Source organism: Chiloscyllium plagiosum, unplaced genomic scaffold, assembly GCF_037043375.1.
Source record: "Chiloscyllium plagiosum isolate Xiang-an unplaced genomic scaffold, Cpla_swu_hap1 HiC_scaffold_18, whole genome shotgun sequence".
Taxonomy (NCBI): Eukaryota; Metazoa; Chordata; class Chondrichthyes; order Orectolobiformes; family Hemiscylliidae; genus Chiloscyllium; species Chiloscyllium plagiosum.
The window spans coordinates 56,200,296-56,226,053 of NW_028270156.1; the positions used below are offsets into that span (position 1 = coordinate 56,200,296).

General features: G+C 40.4%; 1 protein-coding gene across 1 annotated transcript in view; it reads right to left on the reverse strand.

Moving 5' to 3' along the window:
- Nucleotides 1–25,758, reverse strand: part of ano9b (anoctamin 9b) — a 208,235-nt gene that overhangs the window by 71,331 nt on the left and 111,146 nt on the right. Inside the window, exons 10-13 of the mRNA XM_087996676.1 lie at nucleotides 22,788–22,848; nucleotides 21,429–21,511; nucleotides 15,002–15,106; nucleotides 3,840–4,004 (exon numbers count right to left, since the gene is read on the reverse strand). Of these exons, the coding sequence (XP_087852802.1) occupies nucleotides 3,840–4,004; nucleotides 15,002–15,106; nucleotides 21,429–21,511; nucleotides 22,788–22,848 (414 nt within the window). The remainder of the gene's footprint in view (nucleotides 1–3,839; nucleotides 4,005–15,001; nucleotides 15,107–21,428; nucleotides 21,512–22,787; nucleotides 22,849–25,758) is intronic.

Genomic DNA, 25,758 nt, shown 5'->3' on the forward strand with positions numbered 1-25,758 from the left:
ACTCCTGTACTCAATACTCTGACCAATAGAGGAAAGCCTTCTTCACTATCTTATCTACCTGCAACTCCACTTTCAAGGAGCTATGAACCTGCACTCCAAGGTCTCTTTGTTCAGCAACACTTCCTAGGACCTTACCATTAAGTGTATAAGTTCTGCTAAGATTTGCTTTCCCAAAATGCAGCACCTCGCATTTATTTGAATTAAACTCCATCTGCCACTTCTCAGCCCATTGGCCCAACTGGTCAAGATCCTGTTTGTAATCTGAGGAACCCCTCTTCGCTGTCCACTATACCTCCAATTTTGGTGTCATCTGCAAACTTACTAACTGTACCTCTTATGCTCGCATCCAAATCATTTATGTAAATGACAAAAAGTAGAGGCCCAGCACCGATCCTTGTGGCACTCCACTGGTCACAGGCCTCCAGTCTGAAAAAGAACCCTCCACCACCACCTTTGAGCCAGTTCTGTATCCAAATGGCTAGTTCTCCCTGTGTTCCATGAGATCTAACCTTGCTAATCAGTCTCCCATGGGGAACCTTGTCGAACGCCTTACTGAAGTCCATATAGATCACATCTACTGCTCTGCCCTCATCAATCTTCTTTGTTACTTCTTCAAAAAACTCAATCAAGTTTGTGAGACATGATTTCCCACGCACAAAGCCATGTTGACTATCCCTAATCAGTCCTTGCCTTTCCAAATACATGTACATCCTGTCCCTCAGGATTCCCTCCAATAACTTGCCCACCACTGAGGTCAGGCTCACTGGTCTATAGTTCCCTGGCTTGTCCTTACCGCCCTTCTTAAATAGTGGCACCACGTTTGCCAACCTCCAGTCTTCCGGCATCTCACCTGTGACTATCGATGATACAAATATCTCAGCAAGAGGCCCAGCAATCACTTCTCTAGCTTCCCACAGAGTTCTCGGGTACACCTGATCAGGGCCTGGGGATTTATCCACTTTTAACCATTTAAAGACATCCAGCACTTCCTCCTCTGTAATCTGGACATTTTGCAAGATGTCACCATCTATTTCCCTACAGTCTATATCTTCCATATCCTTTTCCACAGTAAAGACTGATGCAAAATATTCATTTAGTATCTCCCCCATTTTCTGTGGCTCCACACAAAGGCCACCTTGCTGATCTTTGAGGGGCCCTATTCTCTCCCTAGTTATCCTTTTGTCCTTAATATATTTGTAAAAACCCTTTGGATTCTCCTTCATTCTATTTGCCAAAGCTATCTCATGTCCTCTTTTTGCTCTCCTGGTTTCCCTCTTAAGTATACTCCTACTTTCTTTATACTCTTCTAAGGATTCACTCGATCTATCCTGTCTATACCTGACATAGGAGGAGAAAGTGAGGACTGCAGGTGCTGGAGATCAGAGCTGAAAATGTATTGCTGGAAAAGCGCAGCAGGTCAGGCAGCATCCAAGGAGCAGGAGAATCGACGTTTCGGGCATGAGCCCTGACATATGCTTCCTTCTTTTTCTTAACCAAACCCTCAATTTCTTTAGTCATCCAGCATTCCCTATACCTACCAGCCTTCCCTTTCATCCTGACAGTAATATACTTTCTCTGGATTCTTGTTATCTTATTTCTGAAGGCTTCCCATTTTCCAACCGTCCCTTTACCTGCAAACATCTGCCTCCAGTCAGCTTTCGAATGTTCTTGCCTAATACCGTCGAAATTGGCCTTTCTCCAATTTAGAACTTCAACTTTTAGATCTGGTCTATCCTTTTCTATCACTATTTTAAAACGAGTAGAATTATGGTCGCTGGCCCCAAAGTGCTCCCCCACTGACACCTCAGTCACCTGCCCTGTCTTATTTCCCAACAGTAGTTCAAGTTTGCACCTTCTCTAGTAGGTACATCCACATATTGAATCAGAAAATTGTCTTGTACACACTTAAGAAATTCCTCTCCATCTAAACCTTTAACACTATGGCAGTCCCAGTCGATGTTTGGAAAGTTAAAATCCCCTACCATAACTACCCTATTATTCTTACAGATAGCTGAGATCTCCTTACAAGTTTGTTTCTCAATTTCCCTCTGACTATTGGGGGGGTCTATAATACAATCCCAATAAGGTGATCATCCCTTTCTTATTTCTCAGTTCCACCCAAAACACTTCCCTGGATATATTTCCGGGAATATCTTCCCTAGCACAGCTGTAATGCTATCCCTTATCAAAAATGCCTCCCTTTCTATTCTTCCTGTAGCATTTGTATCCTGGAACATTAAGCTGCCAGTCCTGCCCATCCCTGAGCCATGTTTCTGTAATTGCTATGATATCCCAGTCCCATGTTGCTACCATGCCCTGAGTTCATCCGTCTTCTCTGTGAGGCCCCTTGCATTGAAATAAATGCAGTTTAATTTATTAGTCCTACCTTGTCCCTGCCTGCCCTGACTGTTTGACTCACTTCTGTTCTCAGCTGTACCCATCTCAGATCGATGTCTTTCCTCACTATCTCCCTGGGTCCCCCCCCCCGACCTTACTAGTTTAAATCCTCTCAAGCAGTTCTAGCAAATTTCCCTGCCAGTAGATTAGTCCCCTTCCAATTTAGGTGCAATCCGTCCTCCTTGTACAGGTCACTTCTACCCCAAAAGAGATTCCAATGATCCAAAAATGTGAATCCTTCTCCCATAGACTAGCTCCTCAGCCATGCATTCATCTGCTCTATCCTCCTATTCCTGCCCTCACTAGCTCGTAGCACTGGGAGTAATCCAGATATTACTACCCTTGAGGACCTCCTTTTTAAATTCCTGCCTAACTCTCTGTAATCTCCCTTCAGAATCTCAACCTTTTCCCTTCCAATGTCGTTGGTTCCAATGTGGACAATGGCCTCCTGCTGGCCCCTCTCCCCCGTGAGAACATTCTGCACCATCTCTGAGACATCCTTGATCCTGGCACCAGGGAAACAATACACCATTCTGCTTTTTCTCTGCTGGCCACAGAAACGTCATTGTTCTTTCCCTCCAAATATACATTTGACCCTTGAGTTTGGCATTGGGAGTCAACCAGAAATTAGTTCTTTTAAGGTTGTATTTTTTTATCTTCTACCTAACCTCTTAAATTCACTCTGTACTGCTTTAATCACTTCCCTAAAAGTGTATTTTCTACTGATGTGGCTTTTCAATCTCACCTTTAACAATATGCTTGAAACGTTTAGAAATCCTAGCACCAGAGAAGCAACAAGCCACCCTAAATTTAAGCTCACTGCCACAGAATCTCCTGTCTATCACCCTGACAGCAGAGTCCCCTATAACAATAATTTTATTAAATTTTGTCCAAAGCTGTCTAACATAAGAATTCAAAGTGTCCAATAACTGACTGCCCCTTCCATTTTCCTCAGAAAGACTATCCTGTTCAACAGTTCCAAAAATGGAATATCCATTTAATAGAGAAATAGCCACTGGCGACTTTTGAACTATCTTCTTGTCAATTCTGTTCCCCTTCATAGATGCTGCTTTAACGTTTTCAACAATTTTGTTCTTATTATGTTTTTACGTTACTTTCATAACATATCATGTGAGGAAATATTTGTTTAAAAATCTAGAAATCGTCTCAGCCATTCTACTCTTAATATCAAACAGGTCACTATTAATCCACTGAGTTCCCGTGAAGTTAAAATACCTATAACACAGATATTTCCCATTTCAGTTGTCTATGTAACTTGTACCTAAAATGCTTCATCTGGTGTTTATCCAAGTTTAAAAATAGGTCTGCGCTGATAAAAGTCTTCAGGTGCCAACTGAAAAATTTAAAATGGTTGCATCTGTATGCTCCATGTTAGAAATGAAGTTTTCATAAATAAGACAAGTAACTTGCCTCAGTCATACCTTAGTCATGATAATAATCGTCACCAAGTGCAGCATAGCACTAATTATAACAGCTAGCGAATTGGCATGTTCATGCACAAAATCCACTGATGTTTTTGTTAGTATGACATTCACCACAATTCGGAATATCACAATACCAAATGCGATACTGATTATAACAACAATCTGTAAAATAACAGAAGAAAAAAATACCTTTAACATTGTCAAAGAAGATCAGGAACAGCAAGCAAAAGTCATTGTGAAAGATCCACAATACTAGCAGAATGTACAGACATAGGGGCACCAAGGAATTACAAAAATGCTAAATGAGGATCACAACAAAGGTATCCCACACTGACGTGATCAGTCTTGGTTGGATAAAGGTGGAACCCACAACATTCATACAACCACCACAGGCAGAGAAATAATGGAAAATGAATAAATAAATAGTGTACGAACGTTAGTTAACAGTTTCACAAAATAAGGATGGACAAGGACATGTAACGTTGACATAATGCATTAAATAGAAACATCGGGGGATATGTAGGCTTCGAAATGCGAACAGGTTGTCCTTTGTTTCAGGTGCTAAATTAATGCATAAGCCTTCAGTGCGATTGGTAGCTAATACATTCATTTCAAAGTGTTAATCTGTCACTCAATATTAAATCAGGCTGCTCCACAGGTGCCTGGAGTACACATCAGAATGACTGAGAAAATGAACTTGTGAATAAGCATCCTGCACGATGGTGATTTTGGTATGAACTAGCCTAATTGCTAAACTTATCCAACATTTTAAAGCATGATCCAAAAATATCCTCAACAATGCTCCTGCAGAGAAATTACAAGTATTGCTTTGAATGGATATCCAGCAATTATGCATGCTCCAGATTCATGATCATGAAGGATCAGCCCTTACAATACCTAATATACCTACTATTTCCTAGTATATTTTAAAGTGCCTTGAATTCTTGTGCACTTGTATTCAACTGCAGCAGAGTTGGTGCATTTTCTCATTCATTAGCATGCTGGTAACTGTAGCATCCTATCACTCTGTCCAGCTGCCTCAAATTGATGCCTAGACATAAAGGGGTTACCAACTTGGGGAAGAGTGGGGATTGAACCCCAATGGACAAGTGGAATCCCAACATCACAAAGGTGCTAACCCCAATCCATCCCTTCTTTTAGGTTGAGGTGTAAAGGTTGTAGGCTGCATGCCCTCTTATTGCTTTCCCCAGCCAACTTAAGTACCTCAATAACAATGACATCAGTGGATAGCTGCCTGGCATCTGACCTGCCAACTGTAATATGAGGGTCAGCTTTGGGAAGAAGGAAGATAGTGGAGTGGCCACCTGTGGGGGCCTGTAAAATTCATTCCGTGGTGTTAGTATCTGAAACATGCTTGTCAAGGTTACTTTAAGTGACACTGCATCATCAGGAAGTGGTCTCTTCTTCAAATGTCAGAGCTCTGTTCATATCTTCCACAGCTGGGGTGAAAGATGAAAAGCTCTGTCTTTTTCATTGGGAGTCTCCTGACTAGAGTTGTAGTCAACTTTATCCTACCAGAAGGCAATGTATTGGTGAGAATGTCAAATAATAAGAGAATGTGCATATCATGGTTGAATAACTCCTATATAGCACAGGCACATGTGAGTTGTGTGGAAGTGAGTGTTGCAAAAGTGCATGAAGTTAAGGACTAAAAGGTGCAAAGAAGTGATGGTGCAGTGATTATAGGAAAGTAAAAAGAAGCAAGAGAGCAGAATATTTTGAGTTGTGAGGTTACAGCAGCTAGAGGTGCAAGGAGATACTAAAAGAATTATAGTGGCCCAGATCTTGTACATGTTAACTGTGAAACTGTCAATATTCATTGCTAATACAATTTTGAAACTGACAGAAACTTCAGATGTCCTCATATATGCAGTTAAATTCAGAAATCCAGAAGTCACTGCCAGTAATTTCCTCCACAGCAAGTGTTGTTCAGGCCACACACTTAGCAATGTTCATGAAAACATTGAACTGATCTCAACTTTCCCTTTTAAGCTTTAGTATTCCTGGTAAAATACAATAAAATGATTATAAAAATAAAATGCTGCAAGGCTGAAAGTCTGAAATAAAAACAAAAAGTGCAGAAAATAGCTGAAAGATAGTATCATTAGAGAGAGAAATAAAACCATCATTTTAGTTCAATGAGCAAGTGAATGAGAGTGGGTGGAGGAAGGAATGAAAGTATGAGATAGGGTGAGTAACAGGACAGTTTAAATGAGAAAAAAGTCTGTTAAGCAAGACCAAAGGGAGTGGTAATGGTACAAATTGCTTAAAAGCAGGAGTGAATAGAAAAATAGTGAACAGTTGCATTCTGAAACCAAAACAAGTGAAAAATAAGTTAATACCAAAATCTGGTTATGGTGTCAAAATTGTTTAACTCGGTGTTCCATCCTGAAGACTGAACGGTGCGTAACCAGAAGACAAGCTATTCTTTGAGTTTGAAAAGAGTTTCAATTTGTTAATATCCTAGCTGATATTACTACTGGTCAAGTAAACCTGCTTCTCACTCCTCTCTGTTATGCTTGTAAAACTCAAATAAAATCTGGTACAATAGATCACATTTAGTTCTTTGAAAATTAAACATTGTGTTCTTTAATTGAAGCATAAGCTCATAAGGTTGAAGATTTAGTTTTAACAATAAAACAAGTTTATTACATAAAACAAAAAAGTGGAAGAAATTAAATTAAGCTATCTAAATATGACAGTTTAAAGATCAAGAGTCAATGGCGATCAAACCCCATTGCAATCATTTCAAGGAATCTCAATGGGATTCAGGAATCAGGAAGATGACAGGTTCTCCTCCACTCCTTTTGTAATCAATTAATTGTCTCTTTACCCCACTACCAGTCAACTTGGGCCTCTAGATTAGGAATGCTACGCTTTTACAATTATTTCATGTCTCTCTATATGACAAACCTGATACAGCCTTCATATTCTTTTCAAAGGGTAGTGTCAGAAATAGACTCAATACTCTAGTTGAGGCCAAGCAAGAATTTTATTTCTTTATTTGAGCATACTAAAGAGCATGAAAAAAACCATGCTGATAAAAATTGCCGATGATACAAAAGTGGGAAGTTTAGAAAATAGTAAAGAAGACTAGAAAAAACCTTTAAGAAGACACAAGCCACTAACTGGTTGGACAGTAGATAAAATGTAATGTAGATGTGTATCTTTTGGGAGAAAAAGTTGGAATACTCTCAGTGTAAGGAAACTGAAATATGTAGATGATGTTAGATTCTGAATATTTTGTTATTATCTGAGAACTTGGGTTCAAAGGTGAAGAAAAATGGATTTTAGTTTATCAGTTCTGCAGAGATCTGACCTGGTTTTGTTAAAGATCATAAACAGCATTTACAAAATGTCATACAATTTCAGTTGAGTGGCCAGCAACCCAACACTAAAGTGTTTGCTGTCTTGAGTTTTACAGCCATAACAGAGAAGAGTCAGAAGCAGGTTAACACAGAGGGAAGAGATCCATAACAGCAGAGGGGTTGTTATTATCAGTATCCAATCAACAAAGGCTACAGAAAAGTACTGAGGTCCTCAGAAGTCAATAAGAAGAAAGTTCTGGAAGCAGAAAGCTCTGGGGGTGTCAGTGAGAAGATATTCTACAAGGCTGTTAAAGACATGAGTTTAGGGTACCCTTGTTAATGAATTAGAGAGCTGAGTTACCAACTTACTTTAAGGATTATAGGGACAGACATTAAATAAAGAAAATAGAATCTACTGAATGCTTTAAAAATTGCCAAAAGGAAACTGATTACTGCCATGCCAGCTGAGCAAAATGCTTGAAGATGGGGTGACTTCATAGAACATAGATCAATACAGCGCAGAACAGGCCCTTTGGCCCTTGATGTTGCGCTGACCTGTGAACTATTCTAAGCTCATCCCCTACACTATCCTATCATCATCCACGTGCTTACTCAAGGATTGTTTAAATCTCCCTAATGTGACTGAGTTAACTACACTGGCAGGGAGGGCATTCCACGCCCTTACCACTCTCTAAGTGAAGAAGCTATCTGTGCTGTCTGTCTTCAATCTATCACCCCAGTGTTAGATTTGTAGTTATGCCCCCTCATACAAGCTGACATCATCATCCTGGGAAAAAGACTTTCACTGTCCACCCTGATCATCTTGTACGTCTCTATCAAATTCCCTCTTAGCCTTCTTCTTTCCAATGAGAACATTGGAAAGAAGAAGGCAACATGCTGGTAAATCTCCTCTACACCTTTTCCAATGCTTCCACATCCTTCCTGTAATGGGGCAACCAGAACTGTACACAATATTCCAAGTGTGGCTGCATTAGCGTTTTGTATAGTTGCAACATGACATTGCGGCTCTGGAGCTCAATCCCTCTACCTATGAAACCTAACACACTTAACAGCACTATCAACCTGGGTGGCAACTTTCAGGGATCTATGTACATTACCTCCAAGATCTCTCTGCACATCCACACTATTAAGAATCTTTCCACTGACCCAGTACTCTGCCTTCCTGTTATTTTTCCCAAAGTGAATCACATCACATTTAGCTGCATTGAACTCCATTTGCCACCTCTCAGTCCAATTCTGCAGTTTATCCAAGTCCCCCTGCAACCTGCAACATTCTTCTACACTGCCCACTACTCCACTGCCTTTACTGTCATCTGCAAACTTACTAACCCATCCACCTATGCCTGTGTCTAAGTCATTTATAAAAATGACAAACAGCAATGGTCCCAAAACAGATTCTTGTGGCACACCACTAGTAACCGGACTCCATGCTGAATATTTTCCATCAACCATCACTCGCTGCCTTCTTTCAGAAAGCCAGTTTCTAATCCAAACTGCTAAATCACCTTCAATCCCATGCCTCTGCATTTTCTCCAGCAGCCTACCATGTGAAATCTTATCAAAGGCTTCACTGAAGTCCATGTACATCATGTCAACTGCCCTACCCTCATCTGCATGCTTGGTCACCTTCTCAAACCTCAGTGAGGTTTGTGAGACATGACCTGCCCTTGACGAAACCATGTTGACTATCTGAAATCAAATAGTTGCTTGCGAGATGATTATAAATCCTATCTCTTATAATCTTTCCCAAAACCTTTCCTACAACAGAAGTAAGGCTTACTGGTCTATAATTACCTGGGTCATCTCTCCTGCCCTTCTTGAACAAGGGCACAACATTTGCAATCCTCCAGTCCAGCAGTACTAAACCTGTAGACAATGACAACTCAAATATCAAAGCCAAAGGCCGTGCTACCTCCTCCCTAGCTTCCCAGAGAATCCTCGGATAAATCCCATCCAGCACAGGGGACTTGTCTACTTTCACTCCTTCTAGAATTGATAACACCTCTTCGTAACTAACCTTGATCCTTTCTAATCTAATATCTCCTCTCATTCTTCTCCTCTACAATATTTTCCTTTTCCTGATTAAAAGCCGATGAGAAGTGTTCATTTAGCACCTCTCCAATCTCTACAGGGTCCACACTCAACTTCCCATTTCTGTCTTTGACTGGCCCTATTCCTACCCTCATCATCTTTTTATTTCTCACACACCTATAGAAAGCTTTAGGGTTCTCCTTTATTCTACCTGCTAAAAACTGCTCATGTCCTCTCTTTGCTCTTCTTAACTCTCTCTTTAAACCCTTCCTAGCTAATTTATAACTCTCCATCGCCTCATCTGAACCATCTTGTCTCATCAATACATAAGCCTCCTTCTTCCGCTTAACAAGAGATGCAGTTTCTGTAGTAAACCACGGTTCCCTTACCTTATCGCTTCCTCCCTGCCTGACAGGGATATACCTATCAGGGACATGCAATGTCTTTTCCTTAAACCAGCTCCACATTTCCATTGTCTGCATCCCCTCCATTTTGTTACCCCATTCTATGCATCCTAATTCTTGCTTAATCGCATTATAATTGCCCATGCCCCATCGATAACTTTTGACCTGTGGCATGTACCTATCCCTTTCCATTGCTAAACTAAACATAGCTGAATTATGGTCACTCTCTTCAAAGTGGTCACCTACAACTAAATCAAACACCTGGCCTGGTGACCTTACCAAGCACCAGATGCAGTGTGGCCTGTCCTCTTGTCAGGCCTTTGACATACTGTGTCAGGAAACCCTCCTGCACATATTGGACAAAAACTGATCCATCCGATGTATAGCTATAGCATTTCCAGTCAATGTTGAGGAAGTTAAAGACCCCATAATAACCACCCTGTTTCTTTCACTCCTACCCAGAATCATTTTGCCAATTCTCTCCTCCATCTCCCTGGAACTATGTGGAGGCCTATAAAAAAACTCCTCTCCTGTTTCTAACCTCAGCCCATGCTACCTCAGTAAACGAGTCCTCATCAGAAGTTCTTTCAGCCACTGTTATACTATCCTTGACTAATAAAGCCACACCTCCCCCTTCACCCCCCCCCCCCCCCACCTCCTTGCCTGTTCTTAATGAATAATCTGAACCCTGGAACTGCAACATCCATTCCTGACCCTGCTCTATCCATGTCTCCGAAATGGCTATAACATCGAAGTCCTAGGTACCTATCCATGCTGCAAGCTCACCTACCTTATTTCGGATACTTCTGGCGTTGAAGTAGACATACTTCAAACCAGTTTGCTGTCTGCCAGCACATTCCTGTGACCATGAAATGCTGTCCATGTCCTCCTGTGCACTGCAACTACACTTCAGGTTCCCATGCCCCTGCTGAGCTAGTTTAAACCCACCCGAATAGCACCAGCAAATTTCCCACCCAGGATATTAGTACTCCTCTGTTTCAAGTAACAATAAATTTAAAATAAACAAAAAAAACCCTAGTCTATCAGCCTATTTTACACTGGGTTCTGACTTGTCCATATGATCATCAACTAGTATTATAAGAGATCTAGGGACTCAACTATATTATTCTCTTAAAATCCAAGTATAGGTAAATAAGGCCGTATAAAAGGTCAATGTAATTTTAGGTTTTGTAATTAGAGATATAAAGTATAAGTGTAGAAATGTGATAAAACCAGAAAATGTTGGAAATACTCTGCAGCATCTGTGGAAAGGGAAAAGAGTTACTGTTTCATGTTTACGACCATACCCCTACAACCCATATATTCATAAGAAACAAGAAACATTGATTAAGATAAAAATGGAACACTAACCAAGAGTCAATGGCAATCAAATCTCATTGCAGTCATTTCAAGGAATCCCAATGGGATTCAAACGGTAATCAGGAAGATGACAGGTTCTCCTCCTCTCATTTTGTAATCAATTAATTGTCCCTTTACCCCACCTACCAGTCTGCTTCCAGAGGAAATGTAATTCCACCCACAGTATGCAACATTCAATACTTCATTATGGAAATGACAGTAAAATTAACAGTGATTTATCAATGTGATAACAAGGATGAGAAACTATGAAAATAGAAGACAGAAGAATTACTTCAAGAAATCGAAATGCTTGATGAGAGAGCAAGAGAAAAAAAAAGCTTTTCAAAATCTTAGGAAGTTGAATAGAAGAACTAGGGAAAGAATATTTTCTTTGGTTAATAAGTCGCGAATTATTAATTATTATTAATTTTCCAAAACTAATCTTTCCAAAAACACTTGTGGGAATATAGAATGTTTTCTGTTGAAGCAGTTAAGACAAAGACCACTGCACACATAGGCACATCTGCACAACTAAACTGACAGTGTCAATAAACTACTGGGGACAATCGGATATGGTGAGGTTTATCTGGCAGGAATGATTGAGAGTGCTTTTGTAATCATGCAGAGAGAGCATTGATAGACTTATGCCCAACCTCCCAACCTCTTATGTCAACTCTTCTCTGTAATTTAAGACAAAAGTTTACAGAGAGAATATTTCTACTTTTGGAAGAGCAAAACAAGAGTCTACAAAAGGTGGTCAATAAGAAATCAGGGAATTCAGATGAAAATCCTTACCAAAGAAAGGTGGACATGTGAAACTCCCTACCACAGAAGTTGCTGTGGTAAATGCTGTATTGAAGGGAAAGCTAGTTAAGGATATTTTAAAAATGACAATTGAAGATTCTTGTATTATGCTGAAAGAGACAGATGACAAAGCATTAGTGATTACCCAAGTACTACATTTAAGACAAAATGGACTAATAGAGCTGAATGATCTGTTTCTGTGTTGTATATTCTATGTAATTAATATCTTCTCTTTAAATTTGATATAACATACAATTTTCTTCTCCACCAATAATGATTTATCTGAATGTTGTCATGGACCAAGCCAGACCCCCTCAAGATATTTTAAGAAGGTAGCCTCAACCCTAATTTTTTTTATTCTAAAGGCGGATGTGATGTGGATATTCCAGGTGTGATATAGGTGTTCAAGCCACTCGGCTTTAAGTAAAACAGAATTTACTTACACACTACAATTGAAACACGAACAAAAGAAAATGGAATTTAGAATAATTTAACAATTGGAAAACTTAACTAAGGAGTTGTTCCAATCCCATAACATCCCACAAACACACCCCTTGGCCAAAAGTAAATTCAAACACAGGTTCTTACAGATATGAGGGAACAAGTTCCAAAGAGATTTCAGAGAGAAAAGTCAGTTAGGAATCATCTGCTGAAGCTTTTGACTACTACAGCTAAAAAACAAATGAGAAAACCTGAACAGGGAGAACTGGCCACTCTCCTCCCATTGTTAAAGTTGACTCTTCCCAGATCCCTCTGCCCTTACGACCTCTTTTTAAAAATACCCAAGGACAAAATAACCTTGTTAAAGTGACAGCCTTGTCACAATGTTACAGTGAATAACTGTGAAAATAAACTTACACAGGATGAATTGAGGATTATTTACTCTTTCTCTTTTGTACACAACATTCAAAGTAATCCAAAACATTTAAACAAAGAAGCACAAATCCACACTGGTGAAAAGACTAGTGATGAGAAATTAATTAGCTCAATTTCTCGGTGTGTTGGGGTCATAATTCATGACTTCAGATATCATTATCATTGATGTGGAAGTGTACAACCTCATATGACTCATGCTGCTGGATGACTTCACTTTCAAGAAGGGGCCTAAAAGTAAATAAATGTGAGAAACATGTGCTTAGCTTGCCTTCAACTCTTAAGGGGAATTCACTCAATTAGCAAAAGCTGCTGATGAAATCTAAATAAGTAAAAAGGCCACACCATTTTCTTTTGTTCGTGTTTCAATTGTAGTGTTTAAGTAAATTCTGTTTTACTTAAAGCCGAAAAGGTCACACCACACCAAGTAGAAGGTTTTGAGGTTCTCAGAACAATACTGGAGGCATTAGTCATTAAATTGGACAGAAAAAGAAAGGCAAATTTTCTGCAAGAAACTAGGAGACCCTCAAGGCAAACCCATCAATAATAAGTAGAGTATGTAATAAGGGAGGCCAATGCCCAAAAGCTGGCTGTAAATACTGAAGAAAACTGAATATGGCCAAGGTCAGTGAATGCACTGTCACATCAGATGTCACCAAATGGAGCACCAGCCTCTTGTGCATCTTCTATTTTATTCATTCACAGGCTGTGGGCATCAGTGGCAAGACCAGCACTGAATGGCCATTCCTAATTGCCCTTTAGAAGATGGTGACCAGCTAACTTCTTTGATACAACATCGTCATTTACTTGGCCATTTCAGAGAGCAGGTGAGAAATGACAATCAGGAGTAACAAGTACGCCGGACAAGGTAAGAAGGCATTCTTCTCGCAAGGTCATTAGTGACCAGATTGATTTTTCTAACGATCCAGTAGTTACATGGTCAGTGTCAGTGGGACTATTGTTTTGTTACAAGTTGATTTCTTGTCTGAATTTAAATCGGATTGTTATTCAAAGCTTCTGGATTATTAGACTACTAACTATGCTATCTTACCCAGCAGCATTCAGGAGCACTGTGGACTTGTGCCTAACATTCACAAACTACATGTCACCTACACACACGTCTTCTAATGATGGTAGCATAAAACCCAAACAAGATTGAGTAGACTGGGACTATACTCACTGGAATTTAGAAGAATGAGGGGATCTTATAGAAACATAAAATTATGAAGGAAACAGATAAGAAAAAAGCGGGAGATTGTTTCCACTGGCTGGTGAAACTAGAACTAGGGGGCATAGTCTCAAAATAAGGAGGAGGAGATTTAGGATCTGAGTTGAGGAGGAAATTCTTCATCCAAAGGATTGTGAGTCTGTGGAATTCCCTGCTCAGTGAAGCAGTTGAGGTGACCTCATTGAATGTGTTGAAGAGGAGATGCCGGTGTTGGACTGGGGTGGAAAAAGTAAAAAAATCATACAACACATAGTTCAACAGGTTTATTTGAAAATGCTGGCTTTCAGAGCACTGCTCCATCTTCAGGTAGCGAGTGGGGCAGAATCATAAGACACAGAATTAATAGCACAAGATCGTAGTGTCATGCAACTGATATGATATTTGAGATGGCTGTTAAGTCTTTTATCTTTTAGAATGTTTTGCAAGTTTTGATTCATTAATATGCAAATCTCAGAACTTCTTTCAAGTCACATTCTCGAGATAACTTAAGGTTTTATAAAAAAAAGTGATGTCTCAGCTCAGACAATGCATTAAAGGTGTGAGGTTAGAGTCTGTCTGGATTCCAACCTCGAATCAGACTGGTTCTATTTCCAAAGTAGGAATTATAAAATGTCACATGGATTGACTGCCTGCAAATACAATTCCGCAAATGTAACTTCACACAATAGACTTATATGTATGTGTGTGTGTGTGCGGGCAAGTGAGGGAGAGAGAGTGTGTGTGTGTGTGTGTGTGTGTGTATGTGTGTGTGTGCGTGCGTGCGTTTCAAAGGTAGATGAATTTTTTAACAGTAAAGGAATTAAGGATTGTGGTGAGGGACTGTAAATGGAGCTGAGTCCCAAAAAGATCCGCCATTATCTTACTGAATGGCAGAGAAGGTTTGAAGGGCCAGATGACCTACTCCTGCTCCTCTTTCTTATGTAGTAACCCATCTCTTGCACATTCCACATGCCTCCAGTGACTCAGCTATGACAGATACATAACACAAACAGAGTTGTACATGGTGAATGATATTCTGCCCAGCCCACTGTAGGGCAAATTCACACATAACAAGAGGGTGCAAACTAACACATCTATCAAACATGCCATAGTTTCTGAAGATATTCTTACCAGAAGAAATCCTAGTATGAGGACTATTGTGGCTCGCAGGTACGAATGCTGATATTTTGTTGGTGGCACATCAGGGTCATATATTAGCCCAAGAGCAAGTTCCTCCTATACATAAGATAAATATTTTGAGTAGATTTTTCTCTTAGCCAACTAATGATGAAGTTTCATTAATTTTAGTCCTGCACTGTTAAGTGAATATGAAATCTCTACTCATTTTGACAGTGGATTTTTAAGTGAACATACTAACACATGAATTAGCAGCAGGAATTGGTCATTCAGTCCCTCTAGTCTTTTCTATCATTTACCAAGATTATGACTGATTGGATTATAGGCTCAACTCCACATTCCCACCTACCGCTGATAACCTTCAAATCTCTTGATAGTCAAGAATCTATTGTTACAACTGCAGCAGGAAGAATGCACTGGTGAAGAAGCTCCCTCACAAATTGCACCATTCATATAAATATTTAAGTTAAATCACCAAAATGGCCATTTGTTACCACTATCCAGAATAAAAGAGACTCTCCCATGTTTCTTCAATAAACTCAAAATAATCTATTCATTATAACTCAAAATTTATTCAAAATTCATGTAGCAAAAACTATAATCCGGAATTAAAACAAAATCCCTTTTAATCCCAAGCAAACACACTTGCACAAGTCAACAATGGCTCTGCAGAGATATTTTTAAAAAGTCAAAAGAATGAAACACATTTATTAACCAATGATCATAAAACAAAGGATAAAAATTGGTGAATTCTCACTCGCTACCAAGCTTCATGCTGACAAATCAAATTGCTGACAGCTATGAGACAACCATATGGTGGAAGATTTTGCAAACTCCGTGACTTTGGAGTTTGCAAGGTCGTCAAAATACTGATATGTGGACTTTGTTTCACCTGGTTCAATTTTTGGAATCTTTTAGAGAGATTTTGCTGACTTATTGCTCTTTATTGAGATATTTTCTTTCTGACACCTAGGTGTTTGAAGTACAAGCCAAGTGCATCCAAGATTGCTAGGCAACCATTAGCACAGAGGCCCCGTGGTCTCTTCCAAATTTAGGTGTTCCAAAATTTTAGAACAATAAACATTTTTTATAAGAGAAAGTGTCCAAGCAGTTCAATACCTTCCACTTTTTCTTCACATAGAATAAGAAGATATATGTTCATTTACAAAACTACCCTCTCTCCATCTTAAATGGGAGAACCTCTGGGAGACCCCCATATTTAAAATATGTTCCCTAGTTCTAGTGTCTCCCACAAGGGGAACAATTATTTTAGCTTGAACCTTGTTGAGTCCTCTCAGGATTTTATATGTTCCAGTAAGATAACCTCTCATTCTTCTGAACTCCAATGGATACAGACCTAGTTTTTCCAACTTTTCCTCATATAATAACACTTCATCTGGGTTATCAGTCAAATGCACCTTTGCTGAATTCATTCTATGTGAGATCACCTAGGAACACCTACACACACACCACACAAACACATTATTCATATCCTTTCTTAAATTAGACCAAAGCTACGCATTACTTTAGGTGTAACCTCACCATTTCTTTATGTAGCTAAAGCAAAACATCCATATTTTTATATTTCATTCTCCATGCAAAAATCAACATTTCACTTGCTTTTCTATTTCCTACTCTACCAAAAAACAATGACAATTCTATGATTTATGTACAAAGACACCCTGATTGCATGTACTTCAGAGTACAGCACAGTACAGGCCCTTAGGTCCTCGATGTTGTACCAACCTTTTATCCTACTCTAAGATCAAACTAACCTACATACTCTTCATTTTACTAGCATCCATGTGCCTATCCAAGAGTGCTTAAATTACCCTAATGTATCTTACTCTAATACCACTGCTGGCAGTGCATTCCTTTACACTCACTACTCTCTGTGTAAATAACCAACCTCTGACATTTCCCCTAAGTCTTCTTCCAATCACCAATTACCCCTTGTGATAGCCATTTCCACACTGGGAAGATGTCTCTGGCTGTCCACTCCATCTATGCCTACTCTCATCCTTCTTCACTCCAATGAAAAAAATCTGAGGTGCCTCAACCTTTCTTCATGAGACATACCTCCAGTCCAGGCAGCAGCCTGATAAATCTCCTCTGCATCCTCTCTAAACCTTCCACATTCTTCCTATGAGGTGACCAGAACTGAACAATATATTCCAAATGTGGTCTAACCAAGGCTTTAAAGGGCTGCAGCGGCTCTTAAACTCAATCCCCCTGCTAATGAAAGTCATCACTCCACATACCTTTTGAACAACCCTATCAACTCAGGTGGCAACTTTGAGGGATTTATGGACATGGACCCCAAGATCCCTCTGTACCTCCACACTGCCAAGAATCCTGCCTTTAACATTGTAATCTGCATTCAAATTCAACCTTCCAAAATGAATCACTTCACACTTTCCAGGTTGAACTCCATCTGCCACTTCTCAGCCCAGCTCTGCATCCTGTCAATGCCCCATTGCAACCTACACCAGCCCTTCATAATATCCACAATTCCACCTTCGTGTCATCGGCAAATGTACTGACCCACCCTTCCACTTCCTCATCCAAGTCATTCATAAAAATCACCACTGGTCATCAAACTCCAGACTAAATACTTTCCATCTACTATTACCCTCTGTCTTCTATAGGCAGCCAATTCTGTATACAGACAGCCAAACTTCCATAAAGCTTCTCACATCTGCATAATAGGTACCAAAATTTCAATACAATCTTTGCTAGGAGTGGCACCTCATGACAAAACACATCTTTATGTTTCTCTCTGCAGCCTGTTTCACAAACACAAACCCAGGGAAGAGCACCTTTCCCAGTGCCCTCTCTCCTACTCCTAGACAGCATATATCTGAGAAGCAGCAGCCAAGAACTTCAGAGATAGCACTGATAAGACTGCTACCCCAATTAGCGCCTGGGCCATAAACTGGTGAACACAGCATCATATGGGTTTGCAGCTACAGCAAGACAAAAGGGTTAAGATCAAGGGCACTGCTGAAGAGTAGATCCCTGGTGAGACAACTACACATGATTAGTCTCTGCACTAAAACATTACTAGCTAAGAGAGAGGGAACAGCAAGCTGGGGAACATTTGGAAGAGGTGACAGAAATCATACAAGAGCAGATCAAAGGACATAGGAATCTGTCCATGCTCTATCTGACATTGTGACTTCAACAAGCCAGTGAGTGAGTGCATGGCTGTCTCCATGTATTGAGCGGTGGCTGTCACTGAGAGTCAAATATAGTAGAACATAGTCAAAACGTAATGCACTGGAAAAGCACAGCCGGTCAGGCAGCATCTGAGGAGCAGGAGAGTCGATGTTTTGAGCATAAGCTCTTTTCCAGTGTCACACTCTTTGACTCTGATCTCCGGCATCTGCAGTTCTCACTTTCTCCATGTGTAGTCAAACAGTTAGCTTCAGCCAGAGTGCACTTGGATCGTCACTTCATCATCAAAAGCATGGAGATATTCATTGTATAGATTGGCAGAGGGATGTTAATCTAACTCCAATTGTTGCAGCTTCTCAAAGAGTGAGCAAGGTGCCACTGCACACCCATACAGGGAAGCAACAGACAGGTACTCAGAAGGTCTCCTCTCAGGACACTCCAGAGAAGCCCTGCTACTCCATTTCCCCTCTAACAGGAACCTATAAGCATTCATAAGCTCAGGCCAAGGAAGTTGCACTGCATCTGTGCGGGAAGCAGGCTTGAGCCTTGGAGCTGTCCAGAATGTAGGAACTATGGCAGCTTCCTGGATAGTGACTGCTCACATCCAAGAAGTTTTGCCTGTGGTCAAAAACACGGTAGATGTTGAGGTAGTGAAATCCCTTCCTGTTTGGGAAGCAGGCTCGAAAATACCATGAAGCTCTGAGTTTGATGTATGTGCAGTTGATGGCTCCTCCTATCTGAGGAAAGCCAGCAATGACAGCAAAGGTAATGGTGCAACACTTGCGCCCACACCTCCCCCCTCACTTCTCTCCAAGGCCCCAAAGGAAACTTCCATATCCGCCACAGATTCACCTGCACCTCCACCCACATTATCTACTGCATCCGCTGCAGCCGGTGTGGCCTCCTCTATATTGGGGAGACAGGCCGCCTACTTGCGGAGCGATTCAGAGAGCACCTCTGGGCCACCCGGACGAACCAACCCAATCACCCTGTAGCACAGCATTTCAACTCCCCCTCCCACTCCACCGAGGATATGCAGGTCATTGGACTCATCCACCGCCAAACCACAACAACGCGACGGTCGGAGGAGGAGCGTCTTATCTTCCGACTGGGAACCCTCCAACCACAGGGGATGAACTTGGACTTCACCAGTTTCTTCATCCCCCCTCCCCCCACATTGTCTCAGCCGAATCCCTCCAGCCCGGCACCGCCTTCCTGACCTGCAGTCTTCTTCTTGACCTCTCCGCCTCCACCCTACTCCGACCTATCACCCTCACCTTGACCTCTTTCCACCTATCACATTTCCAACGCCCCTCCTCCAAGTCCCTCTTCCCTACCTTTTATCTTCTCCTGCTGAACACTCTCTGCTCATTCCTGAAGAAGGGCATGTGCCCGAAACGTCGAATCTTCTGTTCCCTAGATGCTGCCTGACCTGCTGTGCTGTTCCAGCAATAAAGTTTCAGCTTTGATCTCCAGCGTCTGCAGACCTCACTTTCTCCTCCAGCAAAGGTAATGGCTTTGGCTTAGCTAGTAATGGTTTAATGCAGAGACTAATCATGTGTAGTTGACTCACCAGGGATCATTTATTTGTGATACTTGAAATTCCATGGCGTCCATGATTCAATAATGCAATAAGCCATTCTTTGCAGCATCACTATACTCATGCTTGAGTCAAACTGCCCTATTTTCTCTGTAATTATGATCAATGTGTTTATATGACCTCTGTGTGCATCAAATAGTTTCTGCTACTCTTCAATCTCCTTTTCACTGGGCGAAAGTGAGTACTGCAGATGCTGGAGATCAGAGTCAAAACTAGAGTGGTGCTGGAAAAGCACAGCAGGTCAGGCAGCATCCGAGGAGCAGGAAAATTGATGCTTCAGACATATGCCCTTCAAACATAGAGCACCACTCTAATCTCCTTTTCCTTGTCAACTGATCAGAGCTTAATAGCTTTGCACACTATTGAGTGGTGTGCCATGAAGTTGCCTAACTAGGCCCATTCAAGTACAAGCATCTAAGTTGTTTTATTGTAAGCTTGAATTGTTATAGTTATAATAATAGTTTTATTATGACTGTGGTCATATTTGAACTGTAAAGAAAACACCATGACTGTGAAGAATAACTATGGATTTTTGATATTTAAATGTGTCACCAGTACCTGGAAAGATGCCATTTCCTTATCTCCAATGGCTAGGGTTGCCAAATATTTTCTGATGTCAAGCTATTCTCTTCTAGTTATTAGCTCAGAAGTCTGTGGAGGTCTACCTCCCCACCTCTCTCTTTTAGTCATATACTGGACTCTCATTTTGAAAGACAGAAAGAGAAAACGTATGGCATATTCTAAAGCCATTTGTTCAGACAATAAATGTGGTGCATTTGGTAGATGTCTATTGGTAGAAGCCGAGAATTAGAGAAGAATGGGGGTGAGTGACAGTGATGCATGCACAGTTAAAACTATGAAAAATTATGTGGAAGAATGATGGGTGAGTCTGCAGAGTAATTGAGCATGGTGGTGATGTGATAGAGTGGGTTTGACATGTAAGAATGACTGGAGATAGGTGTGAGATTGATGCATACAGATAGCCTATAGGTGAACATTGAACTGAATTGCACTTTCCTGACCTGCTTAGGCCATTAAAGCACTGACTCCAGAAATAGTGGAACAATTGTCCTGTTCCTAATCTCCTGGCCTCTTTCAGTTACTAGGTAGATTTCCATTGTTGGGGGAAGTATCTCTATTCAGCTTCTCACAGACCCCAGCAGTACATCAATGCAGGATGACATGGGCATAGTCTTCAAGCATTCCGAATCCATTGTTACACTTTGTTTTCTTTTGCCTTCAAAACCAAACTCCTGCTAGTGGAATTTCTTTTCTTGTATCACTTTTGCTTTTCAATCTGTCCCCTACCATTCATAGATTTAGAATGTGGGCTTGTGGAATTTTTTAATTGGCCCTACCGATAATTTAATTGAAATTAACTCATATGTGTCCTCACCATACTCATTTCCACACAATCAATTTAAATTCCATAAGTAAAAGGATAATGACCTCTTTATGTTAAATATCACTGACAAAGAAGTTTACTTTAGGATTTGCAACATATTATCAAACGTATCATTTTCCACCCAAAATATTTCAAGTTAATATCAGCTTCATAATCATAAGATATCACATTATTTTTCAAACTGTGATTTAATGTTATTGCACTTATCCATCAGTGGGCAAATCAGTTAAGGTGATCACCTCATCCTCATCCCAGTGGTACAAATCCCACTCGCTGACAACTTTTGTTCGGGCTCGTTTCCACAACTCCAAAAACACAGTGGCTACAGTTTAAGAGAGAGATATTTGCTGAGAATGCCAATATTTCATTCTTTAAATATAAAGAATATTATAATGTAAACAAATAAGTGCAATTTTATAAGAGTGGGCTTAATTTTGTACTTTTCTAAAATCTTGTTGGTCAAATTCTCAAATTGAATACATTGGAAATTTAATGTTATAACAAGCTGTACAGACCAAAATAGTCCCAGTCTGTGGTAAGTTAGATGATCTTAAATACAGTGGTAGAGTCATAAAGTCATACAGCATGGAAGCAGACCATTCTGTCCAAACAATCCACATCAACCATGTTCCCAAACCAAACTAGTCTCACTTGCCTGCATTTGGCCCATATCCCTCCAAACCTTTCCTATTCATGTACTTATATCTTTTAAATATTAATGTACCCACATCCACCACTTCCTTTTGCATAAGGAGAGTACCTACCTCAAAAAAGATGCCCCTCGTGTCCTTTTTAAATCTTTCTCCTCTAACCTCAAAAATATGCCCCCTAGTTTTGAACTCCCTCACTGTAGGGAAAATACCCTTGCTATTCACCTTATTTGGAATTCTACAGCTAATTTGAAAGGGGAGGAAGGAAATCAACAATGATTTTATTCACTGATACCATATTTTTCCCTCTCCTAAGAATAGTAAAATATATGATGACTAGATAAGAACTGACTCAGGCTCATAGTAATCCCAGGTTTTTTCAATAGTTCCTCCATTATCTAGATGGACAAGGAAACAGGCACATGTGAACAAAATCACTTTGAGTTCCTCATAAAAGCAAAGTTCAACTTGGACATATATCACAGTTATTCATTGTCACTGGGTCAAAATCCTAGATGTTTCTATTTAACACCATTGTGGAAGTACTTCCATCACATTGGACCACAACAGTTCAAGAAAAACAGCAATTAGGGATGAGCAATAACTGTCAAAGTTGCTACCAATGCCCATTACTGAGAGTTTAAAAAACACTGAATTAACAGTTATCTCTCATCATCCACATGTATTTACAAGGAATAAATACAGCAATGGGCAGTAGAGGATTCTGTCAAGATGAACCCAGAAAAAGTTTACATAATGTTGCTGTCAAGATATTTCAGAATGTTCTGTGCGTAGTAATCCATATAAAGTTTAATCTTGTGTGTTATACATACTCTCCTTTGATTATAATCTTATTAATCATGTATCCCATTTAAACTCAGCACCAGGCTTTAATTTTGCATATGAGAATAAAATTCAAAGGTAATGTTGCATAAGGAGAGTACCTACCCCAGATTCCCATGAACATAGCAAAGAAAACTGTTATTTCTTGATCAAATAGCTGTGTAACCTGCATGGATAGAATGAAAAATGTTTGATTACTGGCAGCAGTGGACACTTGCAATAGCATATATTGTGTCTTATACTCTGACTCTCTAATTGTAAATTTTCCCTTAGCAATACTGAATCAATAAGTGTAAATTTATTTCGTGCCAACCAAGCATACTGCCATTTCAGCATCATAGGCACTTTGAGGATTCCTCCACTTGCTCTTCTATCAATCCCTCCATCTTTGAACAGTTCCAATAATGTAAGCATAGTATTCATTTAATTAATTGAATCCTCAACTCTAAATCTCTGATGATGGGATCCAGGCATCCTCCAAATTATCAGTTTATTGTGACCTAGACATTCCTCATTATTTTCAACTTATTCAGTTATTGCACTGAATAAAAAAGAAATTTGTATTTTAATATATTTCATGACCCATGCACCATTTTTTGTTAATTTTTGTGCAAATTTCCAGTAAATTTTAACAAGACTTCCAGTGTTTACTCAGTTCTTGCTATTGATATACTTTTAAATATAGGTTAACAGCTACTGCAACATTTCAGATGGTGGACTTTAGATGTCTTAGTAGAGAAAGTGTTGTAAATTGTTATTAAGGTAATTGAAAAAAATAGGATTTCCAAATTCTTAGTACAGTCATGCAGAGACAACATAGGAAATCATGTTTGACAACTTTATTGAAATCTTTGAGGAAGTAAAAAGCAATGTAGATGAAGAGGAAGTAGTTGATACACTGTAATCCAAAAAACATTTACAATATGCCGCATTACAGGCTACTATGAAAAATACAAATAGTGAGTAATGTATTATAATGCAACATTGGATAGAAGATTGTTTAGCTGATACAAAGCAGAAAATAAATATAAATGGGTAATTTTTGGGTTAGCAGGATGTGTCAAGTGGTATGACATGGCGATCAACGATGGAGCTTCAATGATTTAGAATCTATATAAATGACTTGGATTGAATGTATTGTTGCTAAATTTGCTGACAATTCAAAGAAATGCCAGAAAATAAATTGTGAAGCAGACATAAGGAGTCTGCAAACTGTTTCAAATCAAGGTGGGAGAAATGCACTGTCACTGAAGTTCCACTACTCTAACAGACACAATATATGTTAAAAAAAAGTTTTACCCAGTTATTGATATGGCCAATTACACATGCTAATCTATTTGTTTCAGGATACAAACCCACTAACGATGCTCCTTTAATAAACAATGAAAGTTCTGACTTATTATAAAACCAGGCTTATTCATAAGAGATATAAAGTTTATTAATACAAATTGAAATATGGCAGTTTGAATATATATCCTTTGCAACACACACACAATAGTTAAAAAAGAATATTTCTCTGCAGAGGTCAACTATAATAAAAGACTTCTTTCATCAAATAATTGTTGATTCATGAAAAAAAGATAGGAAATATTCCGCATGGTTTTTAGTTCAGCATCCTCGTACATGTAGACAGATGTTACTCGGCACAGATAGTTATCAGAGCTGAAAAATGTGTTGCTGGAAAAACACAGCAGGTCAGGCAGCATCCAAGCATCCTGTTTTCGATTGGAGGGATGGGGTTCAAGGGCGGAGAAGCGGGAAGTGTAGGAGATGCGGTGGAGAACATCGTCAACCACGTCAGAACCCCACTGGTCCTCACCGACCACCCCACCAACCTCCAGATACATCGTATCATCCTTCGTCATTTCCGCCACCTCCAAACAGACTCCACCACCAAGGATATATTTCCCTCTCCTCCCCTATCAGCGTTCCAGAAAGACCACTCCCTCCGCGACTCCCTCGTCAGGTCCACACTCCCCACCAACCCAACCTCCACTCCCGGCACCTTCCCCTGCAACCGCAAGAAATGCAAAACTTGCGCCCACTCCTCCCCCCTCACTTCCCTCCAAGGCCCCAAGGGATCCTTCTACATCCATCACAAATTCACCTGCACCTCCACACACATCATTTACTGCACCTGATGTGGCCTCCTCTACATTGGGGAGACAGGCCGCCTACTTGCGGAACGTTTCAGAGAATACCCTGGGACACCCGCACCAACCAACCCAACCGCCCCATGGCTGAACACTTTAACTCCCTCTCCCACTCTGCCAAGGACATGCAGGTCCTTGGCCTCCTCCATTGTCAGACCATGGCAACACGACGCCTGGAGGAAGAGCACCTCATCTTCTGCCTAGGAACCCTCCAACCACAAGAAATGAATGCAGATTTCTCCAGCTTCCTCATTTCCCCTCCCCCCACCTTATCTCAGTCCCAACCCTCGGACTCAGCACTGCCTTCTTGACCTGCAATCTTCTTCCCGACCTCTCCGCCCCCACCCCACTCCGGCCTATCACCCTCACCTTAACCTCCTTTCACCTATCGCTTTCCCAACGCCCCTCCCCCATGTCCCTCCTCCCTACCTTTTATCTTAGCCTGCTTGGCACACCTCCCTCATTCCTGAAGAAGGCCTTATGCCCAAAACGTCGATTCTCCTGCTCCTTGGATGCTGCCTGACCTGCTGCGCTTTTCCAGCAACACATTTTTCAGCTCTGATCTCCAGCATCTGCAGTCCTCACTTTCTCCATAGATAGTTATCATTAAATATATGCAGTTATTACAGGGAACTTTCAGATGAGCAATTCATTTTGGGGATTGGTTAATGGGATTATTTTAGAAACTCCTCAGAGGGAGAGCTGCAACAGTTTTTTTCAGCAGTCATGTTGGAGCCATATAAAATGCTAAAAACAGGTGAAAGAGGATTAGTTTAGTGGCTTCTTTCAGCATGCTGCACACCAACTGAACTCCAATCAATATCACTTCTTCTGACCACTGGTAGTCTTCTGAAGGCCAATAACCTTGAGGCTTCCTTTGTCAGCCAGCTGCAGAGACTTGCCAGTAATTGGCTCAGTAGAAC